This window comes from Hyperolius riggenbachi, chromosome 6 (genome assembly GCF_040937935.1).
Source record: "Hyperolius riggenbachi isolate aHypRig1 chromosome 6, aHypRig1.pri, whole genome shotgun sequence".
Taxonomy (NCBI): Eukaryota; Metazoa; Chordata; class Amphibia; order Anura; family Hyperoliidae; genus Hyperolius; species Hyperolius riggenbachi.
In genome coordinates, this window is record NC_090651.1 from 308,362,325 (window position 1) to 308,386,107 (window position 23,783).

At 41.7% G+C, this 23,783-nt stretch overlaps 1 protein-coding gene across 5 annotated transcripts in view; it reads right to left on the bottom strand.

Annotated features, from left to right (window-relative positions):
• LMTK3 (lemur tyrosine kinase 3) overlaps window positions 1-23,783 on the bottom strand; it is a 153,202-nt gene that overhangs the window by 60,210 nt on the left and 69,209 nt on the right. For all 5 annotated transcript variants that reach the window (XR_011022177.1, XM_068241288.1, XM_068241290.1 and 2 more), the window contains exons 4-7: window positions 21,875-22,005; window positions 15,993-16,143; window positions 14,667-14,737; window positions 13,913-14,031 (exon numbers count right to left, since the gene is read on the bottom strand). Coding sequence is in view for 4 of the 5 variants with exons in the window: in XM_068241288.1 (XP_068097389.1) it covers window positions 13,913-14,031; window positions 14,667-14,737; window positions 15,993-16,143; window positions 21,875-22,005 (472 nt within the window). In the remaining variant the exon portion in view is untranslated. The remainder of the gene's footprint in view (window positions 1-13,912; window positions 14,032-14,666; window positions 14,738-15,992; window positions 16,144-21,874; window positions 22,006-23,783) is intronic.

The window sequence follows — 23,783 nt, forward strand, 5'->3', positions numbered from 1 at the left end:
TATTCACTAACTAGCCGTAATATTGCCGTGCAGAGACAGTGAACAGCAATGCTACTGCTACTACTACTGTAGCGGTGTAGCAAGAGTTACTCTATTAATGCAACCTGTGGTGCTCGAGTACCCCAATAGCAACCCATAATGTTTATGTATTCATATGTATCCTTCAATGAAATGAGTTATGGGAGGTGCCATCTTTATTGGCTTTTAAAGTAATGCCAACTTGCTGCCTTGCTGTCATGCTGATTCTTTTTTAGCATTATTAGGTTCGGAGCCTTTGATCTGGATTCTCAGCAATTCTCAGCAATGAATCAGCTCAACAACAAGGCAGATAGCGATTCTTTTTTTCTTTTCTTACAGGAAGCCATCAATATCATTATCCATGTTCCTTTCACAGATAACATTCATTCACTTTTAGTTCAAGGTCACACTTTGCAAACTTCAGACTTCTCCATACCACTCATGTGTTTGCATTATATTAACCGCTTGCCAACCACATAACGCCAATGGGCGTAACCGTGGTGGCAGCCCCAGGACCGCCTAACGCCAATTGACGTCAAGTCCAGGGGCGGGGTTTTGCAGGAGATCGCACGTGTTGATGCACGCGAATCTCCTCTTGAATGACGGAGCTCCACTCTGCCATCGGTCTTTTAGCGGTGACCGCTAGGAGGCTGTTAGACAGCGAAACCGACATCTGATGCCTATGACAGCCGATCGCATTGATTGGCTGGTGGGCAGAGGGAGGGCTAAGGTGAAAAATAATTTAAAAAAATTGACTATATTTATTTTAAAAAAACACAAATATTTATAAAAAAAATAAACATCCTGGGAGCAATCACAGCCCACCAACAGAAAGCGCTGTTGGTGGGCAGAAAAGGGCAGGGGATGACTTGTGTGCTGAGTTGTACGGCCCTGCAGCGAGCCCTTAAAGCTGCAGTGGCCTAAATTGTAAAAAATGGCCTGGTCACTAGGGGGGCTGTGGTCCTCAAGAGGTTAATAACTAGGCTGTGTTTCTTTTTTTCTGCCTCAAAGAGTTAGGCCCCTTTCACACTGGGATGTTTTCAATCCGTTGTGTTACCCCACATTACTGCACCGTAACGCTAAAGCAATAAAAGTGTATGGCACATTTCATACCTGCCGCGGTGTGATGCGATACGCCAGAAACATCGCATCTGACGTGAAAGCAACAGCGTGTTACCAGGCAACAGTCACTGTGAGGTGCGGTGACTGGAAGTCATGTAAGTCAATGGGGACACTGACTTTTTAGAATTTTTAGAATTTTTCGCGTTGCGGTACTCTTCCATGCAATTTTTTATTTTGGCCACAGGAAGTGAGCGCTAGAGAGCCACACTTATGGTTTGGCTTGCAGCCAACAGTGAGATTACCGAGAATTGCCGTGTTCATCTCCAAACCCTATTTTTAAAGTTGCATGTGATACGATCATCCGATCGCACCGCAACTATAACACTGGTTGCTGATGTGAAACCGACCTGAACCTTTATGCATGAAAGTGACTATAGCATAACCCTCACTGATAAGGAATGACAGCCATAAAATTCTTTCCAAACAGAGAAGAGCTTCTGACTGCAGCGTATAGATTAAAAAAAAAAAAAGATCAATAGTTCATGTATTTTAGCTCTGGGACACTAAAGAGACATTGAGAAGAGACAACAAAACATTAACTCTACTTTGTAAATGCTTAAAATTATCACTAAAAAAAGGTAATTTTTAGGAGTAGGAAGATAGATACAATTGTTTATCTCATCAGTTTCCCCATGGGTGAAATGTGTTTAGTACCCTTTTAGTTTTTCAGTGCGTTCCTACCCTGTGACTTTACATCTCAGTGTCCATGTTCTGTATGCACTGTATGTGAGTGTACACTGCCATGTCCACTCATGTCTTGGGTAGGTGAAGGTGCTTGAGTCTGGAGTTCCTATTAAAGTTTCCTATGGAGCCCTATGATTTCTAGCTACATTAGTGCATAGATATATTAGATTCTGACCTGTTGCTTTGTGTCCTTGTATAAAGCACATGCTGTAGTTATCTCATACAGCTGTTAACTAAAGACTACAGCTATCACAAGGTCACATGTGACTTCTTGGTATTTGAAGCCACTTGATAAGGCATTCTTATGAACCTCTACACATGAAAATTAGATGGAACACCAGAACAAGGCAAGGTAATATAAAAACTGCGTTTATGGTGCTCAAATGGACATACTGCCTACAAAGTCTGGGTTTATATGTCTGGTAGGTCACCCAAAGGTCTATACGACCTTTGAAAATGCTCCAGTGACAGCCCAGTTCTGGTGCCCATTATGGTTGCTGGACACATCAGCCCCTATATAACAGGTTTTACAATACATCCCATTTAAATGTATGCCAGAAGAGCACCTGTCACTAGCAATGTCACAATCATTGGAGGGAATAGCACTAGTTAAATAAAAATACATGGTTCTTGAGGCATACTGTAGTGAAAATAACAACATCATAAATAAAATGTGTACAATATTCATTCATAAATTATTGAATTATTATTATTTAAATTAATTATAAATTATTTAGTCAGATTAGATTACACTGTTCTGGCATAAAAATGTGAATCCTTCCCAAGATTCTCTGTTTTTTAGGATGCTCCCTACAGCGTTCAATAGGCAGGACATCCTCAAACTCTGCTCATACATTTTGAAATTCATTTGGCAAGGGAACACCACAGCATTATTTCCAAGTAACCCCTCCTCTGGAATTCCCTTCCACAGCACATACGCCACTCTCCAACCTTTGAAATGTTTAATTGCGCCATTAAAACTCCCTGTTTTCCAACAAGCATACGTTCTAACTTAGGCCATTCCCCCTTCAACCTCTGGCCAAGTTGCACTCCTGACTAGATAAACTAAAAACACACAGGGCCATATGCAATTCATCTTTTCTCCTGAGTTTTCTCCTACCTTGACAATAAAATGGCTTTTAAGCCACCTGCAAGCAAGAAAATACTCAGAATGTTTTTGAAGTACTTTTTTCACCTACTTTTGATACTTTTACAGTTGTACTGAAAATGCATTTTAAAGAGAAGATGAAAAATGATCACCTAGGAGAAAACTCAGGAGAAAAAGGGAATTGCATATGGGCCACGGTCTCTAGGTATTAATATTGTATTCTACCTCACCCCTTGTTTACCTCCTATTACTCTAGATCATAAGCTCGCAAGGGCAGGGCTCTCATCCTTTCGTGTCTTGGAATTTGTTATACATTTTATTAATGATGTTATTTTTATCACTGTCATTACAAATTCTGTATTTTCTACCAATTCTGTATTTTGTATATTGGTGTACACACCATTGTCTGTATTATTACAGGTATGTACCCCATGCTTGCTTACTTACTTTGTACAGAGCCACGGAATATGTTGGTGCTTTATAAATCAATAATAATGATTAGATCCAAATTGCAAGGGGACCTGGGTCTCCCCAATTTGATGGCTTACTATAAAAGCAGCCAGTGTGGTTCAGAACCTACAATGGCGGTCTGCTTTTCCCAGACCCAGATGGGTGGACTTTGAGGGACATCTTATATCCCCTCATGGAGTAAAAGTTGTCCTTGGAAGAGAATTCCACATAACTAAACAACCTAGACTAAGTATCCCAAGGAGGGCGGGGCTACATGCCAAAATATAGATATAGGAAGTGTTTATGATGCTGAAACCAGATAATTTCTGTAAAAGTGGGTATCCTGACTAGGGATGGCCCTGCTTAGAAGGACTCATGGAGAAGCATGTGATCAGTTTGATCCGCTGATAGATTTGTAAGGTTCTGATTTGCTGGTCCTGATCTTGTGTTAAACAAGGAAGTTGTCACAGCAAATCAGGACCTTACAAATCTATCAGCTGATCAAACTGATCACATGCTTCTCCATGAGTTCTCCTAATCAGGGCCATCCCTAATCCTGAATAATTAACTGCATTCTACTGAGGTACGGTCCACAGTAAACAGGCTGTAGAAAAGGTCTATTCATCATCAGTTAACCTGCTGAGCGGTCTGGACGAGCTCAGCTCGTCCAACACCGCCAGAGGCTGCCGCTCAGGCCCTGCTGGGCCGATTTTCGTCAAATAAAAAGCAGCACACGCAGCCGGCACTTTGCCAGCCGCGTGTGCTGCCTGATCGCCGCCGCTCTGTGGCGATCCGCCGCGAGCAGCGGCGAAAGAGGGTCCCCCCAGCCGCCTGAGCAGCTAAGGGCTGGATCGGAGGCGGCTGACGTCAGGACGTCGGCTGACGTCGATGACGTCACTCCGCTCGTCGCTATGGCGACGATGTAAGCAAAACAAGGAAGGCCGCACATTGCGGCCTTCCTTGTTTATTCTGGGCGCCGGAGGCGATCGGAAGAACGCCTCCGGAGCGCCCTCTAGTGGGCTTTCATGCAGCCAACTTTCAGTTGGCTGCATGAAATAGTTTTTTTTTAATTTAAAAAAAACCCTCCCGCAGCCACCCTGGCGATTTAATCAGAACGCCAGGGTGGTTAAGTAGTAGTGTGCCCAAAGGCAACACCCAATAAGAGAATATGAACATATAAGTATAGAAGTAGTACAAAAGGTGCTCTGTAACCATGGTATACAGTGGACCAACAATGCGTGTGAAACCTACAGAAACAGGCACATACGTCATGAAGTCATATCTGCTTGTTAATACATAACTGCTCCTACATGATGTATTTATTCTGGAATCATAAAGCAGTTCCTGACCTGTACATGATGTATGCATATTAGGTTTGCTATCTTCCAAGCAATGACACCATCAACATTCTTAAAGGAAATAAAAAAACGAGGTTCCACACAATGTCCTGTGGAAAATGCACCCAATAAATAAAATATACCCAAATTGAAAATTTGCATGAATAGTGAAAAGGGGAAACCGGGTCTATGACCCAAAAATAGTATACAGCAAAAACCACCAACAATAGTTCCCCCCTATGTACGTTTGTATATAAGTCATTATACTAAAACACTGCGCAACTGGACTGAAATCACTTTATTGACCTATCACAAATATATAAAATCAATTAAAAGCAAGGCATGATCACCCGGTTAGCCAATCTCCTGAATGAAAATAAACCTGCTCCCAAGGGTAATTCAAAGAGTAAGTCGATGCATTTATATAAACCAAAATATAAGAAATAATGTAGTGGTGGGAAACCCAAGAGATGCAATGTGGAATATCTGGTAAGTCCCTGAAGTAGCCTTGGCGAAACTAGTTGGAATGGTGTGGTGCACGCCAGCAAGAGCATTCTGGTGACTCCTTTCTCCCTTATATATAGATGTACATAGGGGGAACTCTTTTAGTTTTTGCTGTAGCCTACATACCCCTGTCACTACAGGGTTCCTAAAAAGCCCTAGTTCAAACTCCCCTTTTTTAATGTGTGTGATAGTGAATTTGCATTAGTTAGCAAGCAATGAATACGGGTTTGTACTTTTTTGCAATAAACATATTTCAAAATACTAGTTTCTGTAGAAACGACAATGTATTTTATTGGAGGGATGGCTATACAAAATCCCCCCTTTTCCCACCATGACCCTCATGAGTAGTCTGGGAGAGGGCAGTGGCCAGTTTCTGCCTGCGTGTACAGATCACTGGACCCTATCCACTTGCACCCTCTTTTTACAGTTTAACTCTTTGTGAACAGTACTGCAGCTCTACAGCTTATTGGAGTCTTATCTACTTAGGATACGATAGAAATGTTTGGTAAAAATGGCCGCAATTTGCAGCTAGTGGAAGTAGGCTCTTACAATTCTGCCCACTGTCAGTTTATGTCTTTCGGCACAGAGATGAACTGGGTGTAGTGAGGTGGTCTGCTTTATGCTGGGGAAGGAACTCTCACTCAGCTTCGAACAAAGAGCTAGAAGACAAAGATAAGAGCCAATAGTCGGGCATTTAAATTTATTACAAAAACTACATTATGAGGCTGAACTGGGGCTTGAAGGGAAAAAATGGCTACTTGAAAAGTCTATTATGAATTATATACTCAAACACTCAATACTTTCTACAAAATGATGTCACTATTTAGCCATACAGTTATATTTAGCCATTGAGTTCATGTATCTGGAGAGGCAGAAATGCTGTCTGTGTACCTGCACAAGTCTGCTAAAATAAAAGGGTTCATCCAGGTTACAATGAAGAAATGGCATGAACTGCATGAGCTGTCAATGACAAACATTGTCCATTGTCTCCATGGAAACCACAGAATCTGATGCTCAACTGCTCAAAAAGCCTACTGGAGGTTCCATCAATATCTAGACCCAAGGGAAGTGAAGCAGCCCTCACATCACAGAATAAATGACAGACACAGGTCAAGAGCAAGCGACACTATGAGATTTTCCACTGAGCTCATGGCTGACCTGAACACTGGCCAGGATACATATAGGAAGGCAGAAGCACACTTGAGGCACCCAACCCATTCCTCTGCACAGAAGCTGCTCCTGTCACTGTGTCAGTGTTCAGACATGGCAAATAACAATAACGTTTATCCTAAAGGTGGCGACCCTATATAAAACGGATTTGTTAGTTCCATGAAAATATTCAATACTGTGGACAAAAACAATCAATCATTAAGGGCCTGAGCTCACTAACGCAGTTGGAAATGCCTCTGTCCGCTTTCCAGCATCTGTAAGGGCTTGTTGCACACCAAGAGCGTTTCTGAGCGGTTTTTAAATGCTTGCGGGGGTAAAACTGCTGCGTACAAGAAAAAAACAGCGCCGGTAGACTTGGGCGCAGGACACAGCCGGTATATGGCTGATCCTGCTGCCGCACAAGTCCTGGCCGTGTTAATTACTATGCCCCCTCCAGGCCGCCATGGATGGTGGGGAATGAAATAATTTCTGGAAGCCGAATTATTGTTTTAAAAGCAACTTCAGCTCCGCCTTCTGATGGCGCTGAAGTTACTCCCTGTGCCTGTTATAGCCGTAGTTCCTATTACGACCTATGGTGGCGCCGGCTGCGCCCAAGTCTCCTGCGCTGCTGCACCCAAGTGTCCAGCGCTGGATTCAGCGTGTTCGAAAACTGCTTGGCTAATGTATTGGAATGAAATGGAGCACACCAGAGCAGTTTGTTTTTTCCCCAAACGCAAACTCGGGTCCTGCAGCATTTTTGCTGATTTCTGAGGCGATTCTGCCTCAATGTTAAGTACAGGAAAGTGGAAAACTGCTCTGAAAAACGCTAGATCAGAGCGTTTTTCCAAGCGTTTTTGTTACAGCAGCTGTTCAGTTCCAGCTCTACTGTAACAAAACATAAAAACGCTACACAAAAACGCTCCAAAAAACACTAGGCAGGTTTAGAAAATTGCTCTAACCATGCCTAGAATCGCTCTGAAAAACCGCTTCAAATACCGCTAGTGGTTTTTGTTGTGCACTGGCCCTCACATTGATGTGTAAGGTACCTGAAAAGTGGACACAACTGCATCAGTGGGCTCAGACTCTAATTAAATGGGTTTCCATTCTGAAAAGCGAAATGATTTTATTCCAGCTCTATATCTTGCAAGGGTAAGGCTGACCATCATTTCAAGGAAACCTAAATAACACCTGTGGCCAGTTTAACTTACCTAGGCTAGTTTAACTTCTATCTCCCTGCAGTCCTTCTGAGCTTTCACAGACATTCCATGCAGATCCATTCAGCAGCTTTGCTTCTCTAAAAGCAGGCCAAATGAGCCAGTCGCTGGCAACTGCGCATGCAAGGCCCCATCCATACACCTCCTTGGTCTCACTTCCATAGCCGGGAGCATTCTGTGCTTGTGCAGTTCATAAAAATTGCAACTATGCATGCAGCAAATGCTCCTGGTTACAGGTGCACATTCGAGGAGGCACACGGCCAGGGCTATGCGCAGGGACGGATCTAGACCAAGTTGCGCCTGGGGCAAGGTCAGGTTTTGGCACCTAAAGGTCAGGTTTTGGCTCCCAAACTGCCATTCCCCATCCAGTTTAGGCGCCTAAAGGTCAGGTTTTGGCGCCTAAACTGCCATTCCCCATCCAGCTTAGGCGCCTAAAGGTCAGGTTTTGGCGCCTAATCTGCCATTCCCCATCCAAATTTTGCCGCCTTTTTAAGAATTCAACAAACTGCACCTGGGGCAAGAGACCTGCCTGCCCCCCCCCCCCCCCCCAGATCCGTCCCTGGCTATGCGTGTGCAGTAGCCCGCGACTGGCTTAATCAGCCAGCTTTTGGAGGGGTGGAGCCTCATGAATGGATTGCCACAGAATGTTTGCAAAGGCTGGAAAAAGCCCTAGACAAGTTAACCTGGCAAGATTAGGTTTACTTTAGGTACCTTTTAAGCTTGCTTTTTTTTGTTTTTATGCTTTTATAGAGCGCTGTTATTTCACAGCAGGGGAGTTTTTAGGCATAGGCATTTGCAGCAGCAGAGGTGCTGTGGCCAAATCAGAAAAGGCCAAGGCACTAAGTGGATATAGGTCCTTACAGTCTGATGCAAAATCTGCTCTGTTGAGCTGTAAAACAAACGTAAGTAATGACCCTTTAAACTTGTAAGCACTAAAACCTTATCACCAGTCTTTTCTAAAGGTGCATACACACGCACTACCAGCGGCAACGACGGGTCCGACGGACCCTCCCACTGGGCGGATGTTCAGCCGACAGTAGTGCGTGTGTACGCGCTGTCGGCGAATTGATAAGGTCAGAAACAGCCTTATCAGTCCGCCGACAGCGCGTACACACGTGCTACTGTCGGCTAAAAGTCCGCCCAGCGGGAGGGTCTGACGGACCTGTCGTTGCCGCTGGTAGTGCGTGTGTACTCACTTTTAGGCAGACAAGGGGTTTGCCTTTTATTTACTTTTTGGAACAACAGAGTGAATTCCACAAGCTGTTAGACAAGTTCATTTGCATAGAGATAACAACTCTTAGTAGGACTAGTATTATTATCAATTGTATTTATAAAGACCCATACACACGTCCGTTTTTTGCGAACGGGTCGTTTGAACGACCCGTCGTTCAGTCGTTAGCCCGTCCGCCGGGCGGATCGCTCAAACTCACTCTTATCACGCGAAGGACAATCTGTACACACGCCCGATTTAGCGGTCGTTCGCAAAAAATGGACGTGTGTATGGGCCTTAGAGCTCCAACATATTAAGCAGTAGTTATGTTGATCTCATCATGTCACTTCAGCTACATTTTAACTAACATCATTATCTATTCACGCTTATGGTAAAAAAAACTAAATAGGAGTGAACAGCTGTGAAGTTATCTAAGTCCAACATTCAATAAAGTGCAGGGGAATTTTAAAAACAACAACAAGAACTTCTGTGCACAATTGGATGATTTGAAAGGAACACTTTGTTAATTTGTCATTATTGTGCGATGCCCTTTTCACTCTCACAAATAGACAAAACCTGAGTTACATTGTAAAATATCATGCACAGCAATCTATAGGGTATCAAACTGCTATATTAACTTATATTCTGGTTACACTGTAAGCTAATCAGCTACCTTGGACTTTAACTTTTCTCTTGAGTTTTCTTCCCAGGAGATAATTATTCATCTCACTTACAAGATTTTCAGCGCCAATCAATCACAACAGTACTAAAAGGTAGGTAAATAAAAAGTAATATCAAACTTAATTTGAGTAATTCTTTGCTTGATGAGGGCTTAAGGTATTTTATTTTTAAGGGTTGAAAAGATCTCTTGTCGGAAACCTCAAAAGAAAAGATAATTGAATAGGGCCCTCTCTGATTTTTCACCTATTCTATATAAAATATTTTAAGCACCCAACAAGCAAGAATTAGTAAATATAAAATGATAAAAGTAAAATCGAAGGTAAAATAATCAGGACTAAAGTTTTTGGATATGGTGTGATGACACGGAGATATGTTTTGTGAATCAACGCTAATATCTCCACTGACCGCTGCAATCAAATTCCAGCTAAAGTAAGGATAAGAAAGAAGACACCACTTGAAAGTAGCAACTCTGTAATGCTGGGAATACACGGCTCGATTCTGAGCCATTTAAATGGCTCGATAGATCAATCCCCAATCTCCCACCCGATCATTTCGCCGCTCGTTTTTGCATTGGAGACAATGCAAAAATATAAGAAAAACGAGCGGAAGATAAGAGAATCGCCTGCAGAATCGATGGAGCGGGAGACTCGAGCGGTGAAATCGAGCCGTGTATGCCCAGCATTAGTCACAACATGAAAAAAATAGACACCTGTTCTATGCCACTGTTAGGGGAATTGGGGGTCTATGAACACTTTAAAACAGAATTAGTCTGGCATAAGAAACCAGTAAAACCCACTCTATCCTACATGCTCCTACTGTTTGTCCCCTCCCCCTGCCACAGTCACCTATTACTGGAAGCAGCCGTTCTGCATAATAAAGTAATATTCAGCTCAATCTATAAGCAGAACACTGCAAACTGCACAGCTTTCTAACAGTGTAGCATGAACACAGAAGCTCTCTGCACTTGGTGATCAACACTTTCCTGGCAGCCACTTTCCAGGAGAGCTCAGTCCAGCAATTAATCTTTTCAGGCACTCTTTGTAACACAATAGTTCTTAGAATTTATAACTGTTTGGCTAATCTATTGGAGCAGAGGGAAAATGTTCACCTTAATTCCACTTTAAATTCAATAGTGAGAGAGTGCTGATCCAGCACTTCAATTGCAAGTTCCCCAGCTGTCATGCTGACCAGGGCAACACATTTATAACACCAATGAGGATCTGATACAGAGATTGCTGGCCTTTGTGTATGCCCATTGGAGCAGAGTCCTGGTTGCAGTCCCAATTTCTACAGCTCCTGTTTCTATGCCAGTGATGTTGATCCTCTAGTTTAAAGGACAACTGAAGTGAGAGGGATATGGAGGCAGTCATATTTATTTCCTTTTAAGCAATACCAGTTGCCTGGCTATCCTGCTGATCTTCTGCTTAGAATACTTTTAGCTATAGACCCTGAACAAGCATGCAGCACATCGGGTGTTTCTGACATTTTTATCAGATCTGATTGGAATAGCTGCATGCTTGTTTCTGGTGATATTCAGATACTACTGCAACTAAATAGATCAGCATGACTGCCTTGCAACTGGTATTGTTTAAAAGGAAATAAATACGGCAGCCTCCATATCCCTCTCACTTCAGTTGTCCTTTAAGAGAAATGCACCCTGTATGTCTAATTCCCACTCATCTGTGACTAATCACAACTGTAATTTGATCTCTCAGATGTGTCCGCTCAGGAATCTCGGCAGTCCTGGCAAAGGCGTAGCAATAGCTAGAGCAGCCATAGCAGCTGCTATGGGGCCCTGGAGCAGAGGGGGCACAGTGGGTAATTTATGTATTCACCATTAACTGGTTTGTGTTTCTCCGCCCCCTGACTTTGTCTCAGTCCCCATGAACTACATGCAATTTTGATTGCATAATAATGTAGAGTAAATTGCCCATTTAACTACTATCCATAAGGTAGGGGCAGTCGGGCAGGTGGCATTGCTTAGAGTGCCTCCATCTGAGGGCCCCATGAAAGTTTTGCTATGGGGCCCCATGATCTCTAGCTACGCCACTGCTGGCAGAGCAGCTAATTTGTAAAAAAAAAACAGGATGTTAACCCTATGTCTGCCTCTATGAAAGCAGGAAGTAGACACTGCAGAATTATTGCAGGATTTGTATCAGCTGTAGCAAAGAAATGTTTTTTCTTTAAAGGTTATTATGCTGTTGCGTATCTTTTAGAGCAGAGAGGAAGTTCTGAGATCAGGTCTGCTTTAAACAGAGTACTTTTCGAGTAACTAACCTAGAACAAATATGCAAATCATAAACTCTGATTTCCCTAGCTGTATTCTTGCTGACTGTTTATAATTCAGTGTTTTTAAGCAAAGGATCAACAGGAGAGCCAGGAAACTAGCATTGTTAAATTGGGGTGAGCAATGGCACAGTCAGGGTTCCTTCAACACGAAACCTGAGCGCAAACCTTGATGGTAATCTAACTTGTCTCATCCTCCGTAACAGTCATTTTCACAGCTAGAGCATGAGCCTAATTAAATACACAATACTGCCAATTATGTTATAGTCTTAAGCTACAGCCTCCTTTTATGCATTTGGAGAGGAGGTACCAATGTATTCAGTGTCTCAGAGGGACCGCTCTGCAGAAAGGCCCATGCAGTCAGCTGTGGCTCAGTAAAGCACAGCAAGCTTTCCCAATCACTGAAGTGGCCTTATAAGAGTTTCCTGCAGCAGGAGTTCATCATTGCCTATTTGACCTGAATTTGATTCAATCAAACTGGAACCACGATCCATAGAAGTCTCTGCAGAAATAATGTACTCTCTGTCAGAGGTTATTTTAAGTTTCACTCGTGTCAATGTGCATTCCATTGTCCTAGAGTGATTCTTAAAGGGAACCCGAGATTAGAGGGATATGGAGGCTGCCATATTTATTTCCTTTTAAACAAAAACAGTTGCCTGGCAGTCCTCCTGATACTGTGTCTCTAATACTTTCAGCCATAGACCCTGATCAAGCATGCAGCAGATCAGGTACTCTGACTCAACTAAGGACTCAAACCTACTAGAGCGATTTTCTGAGCGTTTAGGGAGCGATTCAAACCGCTACCGATTTCCCTAAACGCTCAGCTGATGTTAATGGATGGGCCAAATTCCACTGGAGCGATTGCGATTACCACATCACAGGACATGCAGCATTTTTTCGCGTTTAGCGTTAGCGATTAGTGTTAGCGTTTCTGCAATTTAAAGTATTTAAACACTGGTGTAATCGCTCATCAAAACCTGCACAGAGCGATTTTGCTAGCGTTTTGAAGTTACTGCACACTGTAACAAAATTAAAATTAATTGAAAGGTCCAATCAGAATTAAAACGCTAATCGCTAACTGCTACAAAACCGCTGGCAAATTGAATACACTTTTTAAAATCGCTCCTGAAAACGCTCATAAAATCGCTTGCAAACCGCTCATACAAAAAGCTAGCGATTGCGATTAGCGATAGCATTTTGTAGTGGATTCCAGGCCTCACTCAGGTTTTACTGGATTCGCCATATGTTTGTTCCAGGGTTTTGACTCAGACACTACTTACGGCAGAAGATCACCAGGGGCGTACGTTCATTCTCCCTGCCCGGTCACTGGCGCAGGGTGAGCCAAATTAAGTCTCGCCCTGCTGCCGCACAAACTTGGAGGGAGAAGTAATTTGTGGCCCGGCGATGGTCAGAAACCCCTTATTACCCTTGCGCAGCCATAGACATAATAACGTTATGTCTATGGCAACGCCCAGGTCAGGCACAGTGCAGGGAAGAGCATGTGCCGAAATGACCTGCTTCGCAGCAGGAAACTGGCATTGTTTACTAGGAAATAAATATGGCAGCGTCTATATCCTTCTCACCTCTCCCTCTCACCTCAGGTTCCCTTTCAAGAAGAACTCAAGCTACACTGTTTTTCTTAGTTTTTAAATAGAGTCAGAGGAGGTTAAAAACTCTTTCAGGTTTTTACTGGTGTCTGCCCATTTAATGAGGCATTTTCCACTCACATTCTGTCTCAAAGCCATAATCTCTGAAAAACTGGAGGCTGTGCTAAGGCTTTAAAGGATAACTGATCTGGTTAGTTAAGTCTGAGGGGAACTAGAGAAGCAAAAAAATGACATCCCAGCATGCCCTGCAACTTCCTTTTTGTGTACCAAATAAGAGTCAGGTAAACTGGGGAATGATAATTTATCAACAAGAAAAATAATAGTGATTTTAACTTTTGGATTGCCTGGTTAGCATCCTCATTACTTGTTTACCAGGTAAAAATAAAGAATTGATTTTTGATTTTATGACCGACAGTTACACTTTAACATGGAACCTGCTAGATAGAATCTGTCTGTGCAGATAAGACATTTTAATATGTTTCAATTCAGGTATGTGTACATGCAGTTAAGCTTCCATTACAATACAATAATGTATCTGCTACCTGTAAGGCTGGGCTTCTGACAGGAACTTTCGCTGCTCCAAAGGGCTGGCATTCACTCGGAGCTCTTTTACTACCACTTGTGCTGGAGTGTAGTCTGAAAATATTTCCCCCAGTATTACCTGTAAATGAGGATTGGAAAATAAGCAGTTTCCCACTTTACACAAATATCTGCAGCAAAAACTAATTTATATGGATTCAGACTTAAAGTGAACCTAAAGTTATGAGATAAACACTAATATAGTATCTTCTAAAAAAAAAATTTTTTAAGAAAACCCACAGTTTTATGTTTAAAAACATAAAAAAGTATGTAATTTTTTGTTTTGTCTCTGCTCAATGACAGTCTTTTTGTGTCCGAGAGACCTAAATATATGAACTATTGACCTTTTTTTTATCTTTACCCTGCCCTCAGGAGCTGTTCTCTGCAAAGAAAGAGTTCTTTTTCGCTGTAATACCTTTTTTGTTAGGGTTACAATATTCGGATTGGGACCTGACTGAAGAGAAACTGTAATTTGCATTGCTGAATGTTAACAGGCAGAAAAAGAAAAAAGGAACACAGACTAGTTAATTGTATGTTTGGCACTTTATATACCGTACACATGTCTATCTCATCTTGCCACTTTAGGTAATAGGTACACATTAAGATTATAGTTTCTTTTATAAAGACTGCTTTAAAAAGGCAGAAACATTTAATGTCATTAGGAGTAAGATTACAGAGGCAAGAAAGGAATTACTATTCATGTTATTGTAGACTTACCTTTCCAAACCAACCATTTCCAATCTCCTGAAGATAGCTCAAGTCCTGTCGGCTAAACCCAGTTTGTTTTACTGCGCAAAAGTAAAATTCAGTTAATAAGAACCATTACCATGAGCAAGATATTATCATATAACTGTTCTCTAATAAATCTACTAAATAAAGATGTGTATTAAAGTGTTAAGTTTAGTTATGTTTTGTCTATTCTATGGGGAGATATTCACACTGGTGTCTTCAACCTTACAAGCAATTGTACTGTATTGATTACTGCATATTCAGGGGCATTGCAGTTAAATTTGAAAGACAAGAAAGATGTCAACCAACAGTAGTGATATTTTAAAAAAGAGAACATTGTTGAAGCAAAATCTGACTCTGCCCAATTCAAATTGAATTAATACAATTTGAATAAAATGTTTCAAAGTCGAACTTCATTCAATTTTGAAGCTCATCTCTACTAACTCCCCCACAGCACTTCTCCCCACCAGACCTAACAACTCACAGACTTTGGGTTTTGGATTTGGGGTGCCAGGGCAGGAGCCTAACTACAGGGAAGCAGCTCCTGTGACCGCAGAGGGATTCAGAGCTGTGGGGGTCCCCTCCGCTAACCGTCCCTTTCTCTGGGACTGAGGTCCATCCTCCTAACTGGTTATGGATGTGAAGATCATGATGACCACCCAGGCTGTGAGGGTCACCAAGGGGAGGCAAGGGAAGAGGTGCGAACATTGAGGAAGGTGTACCAAAGTTTTTCAGGAAGGAGGGGGGGGGGTGAATTGTAGTTACACCACTGGGCATGGGGGGTAAGCTGTCCTGTGTCAGGTAATCAAAAAATATTTAGCTGCACATTCTATTTATCATTAAATGTGATAGGCTCTGTCTATTCCAGGTAGATGGAGGACTAAAGATCCCAAGAGTGGACTCCTATTATCCGGCTCTATCAATCTCATGATACTGTCTGTGGAGCTGCAGCTGCTAGGAAACTTCCAATCAAACATATGAAGTGTCCTTGCTAATTCCTGGGTGACCTGAGTACAGGACTGTCTGATTATAAATATACTTGCAGCTGATAACGTATGAAGGACATAGAATAAAAAAAGCAACAATCACAAATGTTATTCTTTTTCAAAGCCCAATCCAAATAGATTTTATGGTGTTCTTACGTAAGCAGCAGCATTACTTTTCAAAGTGATCTCAATAGTTATGCTTTGAAGAGGACATTTTCAACATAACTTCCCTTGATTTGTTTATACAGAGTTATTGTATGAACATCAGTAGATACTGTATATGCACTCCCTTTAATGAGGTTTTCATAAACTTAGCTTTGAAGGTTACCTGCTTTTGGTGCTTGTGTGTTGGGGACAGGAAGGGAGACCTCAGACAGAGGAAGGATATAGACATCAGGAATGGACTGAGAAGAAGAGGTCTCCTCAGCTGGCGGAGTGTACTCCCCCGAAAACTCTTCTCCATCAGGATTTTCAAACTCCTAGAAGACATGAATAATTGTTTAATCACGTCAGCACCACAGGGTTTTTTGCTTAAAAACCAGAGCAATTTTCACATTTCAGCGCTCCTCCCATTCATTCACCAATAACTTTATTGCTACTCATCAGATGTAAATGATCCATATCTTGTTTTTTTTGCCACAAATTATGCTTTGTGAGGGTGATATTTGCTTTTAGTAATTATGTTATTATCTGTGCATTTTAAAGGGAAAAATTAGAAAAAAAAGAAAAAATACACTATTTCTCCATTTCCATCCACTATAGTTTTCAAATAAACAATGTTACCATAGGTAAAACCCACACATTGTATTTGCTAATTTGTCCTGGTTATCTCAACATTTAAATAATGTTCCTAGTACAATGTATGGCGATAATATATTAGTTTTGGTTTGTGTTTTTGTTTTCTCATTGTACTCTATCAGTAATTAAAAGCCCTTATCTTCATGATTAACAGTAATACACTCTCATGGCATACATATTTTAAAAGCTAAGTCCCTAGGGTAACTATGTATTCTCTTTTCAATGCTGTCACTTTTGGTTTTTTTTTACAAGTATTTATTTAGGAGTATAGAGTACATGAAAATAACAGTTTTATTGCTTTTCATTCAGTTTTCCGGTAAAAAAAAATCACATGACTTATCCCTCAGTTGTCAAACACCACAAAATCTATTCTCTCACTTGTCACGGTTAAAATGATACCCTACATACATAATCAGATAGCTTATTGGGCATACAGCACACTGTTTACCACAAGTACGTATATCTACTCCCCTGAGCTTCAGATGAAGTTTTGTGGGGAGTAGATAAGCGTAGCAAGGGATTCAAAGTGGTTAAAAAAATGCCTTAAATATTTTTGGAAGGAGGGCAATTAAGACTACCAGCAGACAGCAAGCAGGGCTGGATCTAGACTTTTTGCCACCTGAAGCAATACATTGTGAGAACGCCCCCCCCCCCCATGTGTGCACAAAGCTGTACCAGGGAGGAGAGACACATTGGGCTGTGCATTGCAGGCACTGGCACTACGTTTACCTCCCAATGCTTCCTCCAAGACTGCATCTCTGATCCCCAGGATGCCGGGTATGTGCTGCACCAGCTCTCAGCAGATTAGCCATGGGATCACCAGCCACACATGAAATCCTGCTTCCTGACTACAGCAGCACCTCATGTGACCCAGCAGCACAGAACAGGTCACATGAGGCACCGCTGTAGCCATGGATACAGGACGCTGGATGGGCGGATGGAGGTCTGAGAGCAGGTGAGTGCAGCGGCACCACGCATCTAGAAAGGGGGAGACGAGGAGTGTGAGGATGGAGACATTTAGGGAGGGGGCTGCTTCTTTCCAGCCTCTTATTGTTGCTGCCCTGAAGCAAGTGATTCACGTTGCTTCATGAAAGAACTGCCCCTGACAACTAGGGATGCTCATTCGGATTCCGCGGAAATGCAATTTCCAAAATTCCGATCTGAAATTGCATTTCCGCATCGGAATGCGGAAATCGGTAATGCAAGTGCCGTAGGCGGATTTCCGCCGGAAATCGCGGAAATTTCCGCCGGAAATCACGGAAATTCCACCCGACTTTAACATCGATTTTCTCAAAAACTATAAGGTCTTTTTTTAAACTTTTTTTTTGCATCTGGTTCACAAGATTCGGTTTAATAAACCCTGGTGTTTCTAGGACTTAAGGGGGCTTTGCTATTAACCGCTAAAGTCGGCAGATTTTTACTGTAATGTAAAATGCAGAAAATCTGCATCTGCCTATTTCCTGCATTTTACATTACAGTAAAAATCCGTCGACTTTAGCGGTTAATAGCAAAGCCCCCGTAAGTCCTAGAAACACCAAATTTTTAGGGTTTATTAAACAGAAGCTTTTGAACAAGATGCAAAAAAAAGTTTTCAAAAAGACCTTATAGTTTTTGAGAAAATCGATGTTAAAGTCGGGCGGAATTTCCGCGATTTCCGGCGGAAATTCCGCATTGGAATGCGGAAATTGGTAGCGGAAAGCGGAATCGGTAATCAGTACATGACGGAATGCGGATTTACCGCGGAATCGGATATTGGCATTCCAACCATCCCTACTGACAACAAGAGAAATACCTAAATGGAAGTAATTTTATTAGATATCACCAAAAGGCGACAAAAGCCAATAGCCTTCCAATGACTTGGAACGATGGCATTGGCATTCATGAATATTGTTGGCAGATATGCCCAACCAATGATCTGTACATGCCGGCCAAATAAGGCATTTGCTTATATCCCCCAAATCAACAGAAATCAACCAACATTTTACTGTCAATAAGTTGTCTTCTACTGGAATAATTCACTCTCCATATAGAGTTTAAATGTCAACAACAGCATAGGAGTCTTCATATGGCAATTTGAATTTCCATGAATATACTGGTTCCTTCAGCTAATGAGAACTCCAGAGGCACCTGGTTCCTTTTTAGTTTCTACCGGAGTTAGATATATCATTGCTTTTCATGATCAGAACACATGAAATACACCGGCCTTGACAGAAAGCAAGAAACTTTCTTCCCTGTTAACAGGCTGCCAAGACAGTTTAACGCATTATTTATAAACTAGACATATCCTTCACTTTGCCAGAAGGCTCTGATAATTCTCATCATACTCACTGTCAGATAAGACAATCGCTATGCTTCACATGGCAAAGGGAGCACTGAGAATGCCAGTGCTGCAAAAAGCAGGTTACATTTTCTGAAATCCTTCTCCTGGTTTATGGATATTTACTCTGACAGGAACACGGAACGTATGCCCCTTAACTTTGGGAAAGTTGCCCATGCTGCCACAAAAATCTTAGAGTTAAAGCAGTTGTTTAGCAATCATAGGAGAACATCCAGTTTAGGTGCTCAAACTACTCTGATTCTTCTAGAGTAACAGCTTAGTCTTGATTGTCCCAGTCAGCTTGCTTAGACGGCACTAGGCCAATTTCTGGGCTTAGGCTGTCCAGGCAAAAGCCTGGGGTGCACTCTAGTCTATAACACTGCACCCTCCGTATTACAGAAATTCTGTTTTCAGGCAGTCCACAGTGGACTGCATGGTAAAATCCAACTTTTACGTCTTGTAGCCTTCTAGCGTCCCCTGTAGTCAGGTTCAGGTAAAGCAGCATGGGGGAACCTTCCACCTTGGCAAAGTCAGCCCCCAAGGCCCCGAGCTGACTGATGCCCCTTCCCTTTCCCTTCAGTGGCCTCCCTGACTGCTCCCTGCGGCTTCTAAACAATGGCCTCAATTCTGGTAGGGTTATCAAACAAATTACCTCTTGTGAGGTAATTTATCTCATGAGGTAATGACATTTAGCAATTCTGGTAGGTTTTAGTCATGTTTTGCCTCATGAGGTAAATTATGAAGTAATTTATGAGCTAATTTAATGAAAATAGCTATTCTCATGGAAATTAGGGGGCATGTTAGCACATCATTTACTGATCAGTTTAAGACCTGCCTGTACCTGAAGGTAGCCTGTACCTGAAGGTAAAGTCAATTTGTACGCATTTTGCAGTTTTTAGTGGAGTTCCTATTGCTGTTTTAGTGGAGTTCCTATTCAGGCTGTGTAATAGAAAAGAATACAGTTAGTCCCCGGTTAACGAACAAGATAGGGACTGTAGGTTCGTTTTTAACCTGAATCTGTTCTTAAGTCGGAACACTGTGCTATCTCTGTCCCCTGTACCTCCTGTGTGCCCCGCTGTGCCTCCAGTGTCCCCCTCTGTGTCACCTCTGTGACACAGAGGTGTGAGTTGTTCCCATGGAAACACAGAATCCATGCCGTTTGTATCGGCGGGTCATTCCTAAGTCGGGCGCTCGTAAGTCGGGGACTACCTGTAGTAAAAATAAAACTTCAAATATTTACTGGCTTTTTTTTATTTTTATTTTTTTATAAGGGATGCCTATAAATATACTTTTTATAGGTTGCTACATAATCAAATACACCTCGCCCCCTAAAAAAAAAATCTTCCAAAGACTATCCTAAACTTATGGAAGACAATTAAAGACTTCTATGATTTATTTACTGCATGCTTACCGCTGAAATACCTCATGTTTTACCTCACTTTGGCCTCGATTCATCAAGACTTATCGAATCAATTACCGACAGCTCGGTAAAATACTGAACTCGATAAGTTGATTTTAGGATTCATCAAAGTTATCTACAGCTGTTAGCGAGCATTCGGTAATCATTCGGTAATCATTTGTTAGTGATGCGGTAAAACCGGAAGAAAGTGCAATTCATGAAAATTAAAGTGGCCGTGGTTTAGCGTTAAATTTAGGATTATTTATCTCCTTCACTGCTCTGTCGTTATTCCTGTCATATCATTGCTGACAGAGAAGATAGAGCCATTTGAAGTGGTTATGTATCAGCTGAGAGTGATTCAAAGGCACTGAAGGGCAAGAATAAGGTCTAGAACTACATCAATTTATTTGCTATACCAGGACATCTGCCTTTTATTTGCTATACCAGGACATCTGCCTTTCTCTTGAATCATCTTGTAAGAGAACACAGGCAGTGCCAGGGTTAAATAAATTGCTAGCTGCACTACATTTTTTTCAGAAAAGGCTCCTATCAAGCCATAGCTGGCAAAATTGTGTGATTGTCCCAAACCACTTCCAGAATCCTGGTCCAGGTGTTAAGCCCTATTCGGAATGTTGCTATATGGTGTTCAAAGGACTGCCTTTTTACCCACAATTCCACAGGAATTTCATGGCCTTGTGTTAAATTACCGTTTCTGCGCTTCTGCACCTTTGAATCACTCTCAGCTGATACATAACCACTTCAAATGGCTCCATCTTCTCTGTCAGCAATGATCTGACAGGAATAACAACAGAGCAGTGAAGGAGATAACTAATCCTAAATTAATCGCTAAACCACACCCACTTTCATTTTCATGAATTGCATTTTCTTCTGTTTTATCGCATTACTGAATGATTACCGAATGCTCGCTAACAGCTGTAGATAACTTTGATGAATCCTGAAATCAACTTATCGAGTTCGGTATTTTACTGAGCTGTCTGTAATTGATTCGATAAGTCATGATGAATCAAGGCCTTTGTCTTCAGCCTCCCTGCCTGCCTCTTCTCCATGCGGCGTATGTTAAAGGGAAATAACCTGTGCTTGGTCATGGAGAAGAGGCAGGCAGCAGGGATGAAAACTGAGCACGGACAGAGCGCCTGCCGGGGCAGGTGAGTTATTACTATAACGCTACACAAGGGCTCCGAGGACTCAGGAGCAGTCGGGAGGAAACCACTTGGGGGTCCAGTGGTGTAGGGCAGGGGCCAGCAGAGGTAGGGGCTCCTTTGCCAATTGCCCCTTTGCCTATTGGCAGCTCCAACCCTGCCTGTAGTGTAGTCCTTGAATGATGATACCCCACTCATCCTCTCCCTTACCATAGAGAGTCATTTATTCCTCCCCCCCCCCCTTTATCCCTCCCCCCTCCACCCCCTAGATTCATGCTTTATAGAAAGCCATTCTTTTAGTACTCCTGCTAGTTTAGCTATACTAATAAATAATAAAAAGACGTTCTCTTTAAACAGTCAATTCAGGGAAGGAAATACACGTGAGATGTACACCTGCAGGGAGAAGAGCGCCACTAAACTGACAGCTCTTCTACACTAAGCTCAGAATGATGCAGCTGCTCGCTAATCCAAGCCTTGTCAACCCAACACAAATGTTTGTTTAGAGGATAAAACATGTTATTACTCAGCAGTCTCACCTTAAACCCAACATCTCCTCTCTTGCAGCAGAGGCAGGTGAGGAGCAGGAAGATGAAGGCTAGAAGTCCAGAACAGGAGATCAGAACCACCGCATACGGTGGAGCAAGAGGTGCTCTTTGAGAGGAGCCATCTGCAAGGAGATTTGGAGAGGAAGAAAAAACAAGGGAAGGTTTCATAATGGAAATAATGTTGACAACTGAATTAATTCACATCATGGATTTCCAACACTCCCCAGAGACAAGTCAAGCATTGGTATTGTTCAGCAGCCTGAAATCAGCATTTCAGCCTTTACAAGGCAGAATCAATTGTGGAATGTCATAAAGCACAAAGGAGCAATATTAACAATTTCCTAGCTGTATGGGAAAGACACACTTGCCATCTGTAGCATGGTACAGCAAAGCCATTCCAATTTAGAACTCTTTATTACTGAAATAATGCAAGAGATAGAGAAAGAAAGAAAGGTGTCATTGAGGAGCTAAAACTGTTAAAGGGAATCTTAAGTCAAAAAAAAAAAAAAAAAAAGCAGTTTAACCACTTCACACCCAGACCTTGTTTCCCACTTATGGACTAGAGCAGTTTTGACAGTTTAAGTATGTCCTTATTTAATCAGCAATAACTTTATCCCTACTTATGACACAGAAAATAAATATATATTGCTTTTTTTCAAGACAAACTAGGCTTCCATTGTATGCCATTTTTTCCCTCAAACAATTTTGGTTTCTATGAATTTTAATGGGAAAACAAGAAAAAAAAATAGAAAAAAACATTATTTCTCAGTATTACCAATTCCATTTTAAAAATAAAAAGTTTGATAAAAAAACACAAATTTTGTTTGGCTATTCCTACCGCTTATCACAAAACTTAGATTATGTTCCTGTCACAATTTATGGTGAAGATATTTGATTCTGAAATAATGCTACAGAGTGTATTTTTCACTATGAACTGAGAAACTATGAACTGCGCACGTGCAGTAGGGATTTTTCAGTGCTGCACATGCACAGAATGCTGCCGTACACGGGAGTGCAATAAGGTGGCGCATGGCCCGGGGCCACGCATACAGCTAATCGAGTACCGATACAGCTGATGAGAGGATTGCAGGCACAGAATGACTGCAGGGGGCCGCAAGAAGACCCAGGTAATCTAAAAAAAAAAATTTTTTAGGCTTAAGATTCCCTTATAGGGCCCAAATTAAATAGAAGGTCATCTTCTTTCATCTTCTCTTTAAGATAATTTTTGCACTTTGCAATTGAAAAAGTACCAAAAAGTAGGTGAAAAATGGGTCAAGGAGAGGTAGTTCATGAGAAAAAACACATTAAAATGCCATGAGATAAAACAGATAGGAACAGCTAAATAATAAATAATAAGTTTTTCTCTTGAGTTTTTTCTCTTTGGATATATTTTATTATCGTACCTACAAAATAACAAAGAACTAAAAAACAAAAACAAAAAACTAAAGAGTAGGAAGAAAAGTAATAATCAAAATTATTTGTAATATTTACTTGATTGCTCAGTACTAAAAATATTTTTATAGTGCTGTTTCCATGGGATTTTATATTAATGGGACCCCACTTGCTGTATCAACTTCATTAATGGAATACACTGTTTTTCATCCTGTTTAGTTTATTGGACAACACTCCATAACTAATGTGTTCATTGTATTGGTTCTTCAATAACCTACATTATTTTATGTGCTGACTTCTGAGTGGACCTTGATTTATGTGACAAACTACGTGATGTGTCAAATTATGTGAGGCCTGCATGGCTTCTTACTATCAGGGCCGGAGCTACCATAGGAAAAAATGGGCAATTGCCCCAGGGCCCCAGAGCCTGTAGGGGCCCCCAAGGTGTCCCTCCCCATCTTAACTGTTGCTCCCGAGGGACTCTGCAGAGTCTGTTAAGTTGGGAGGT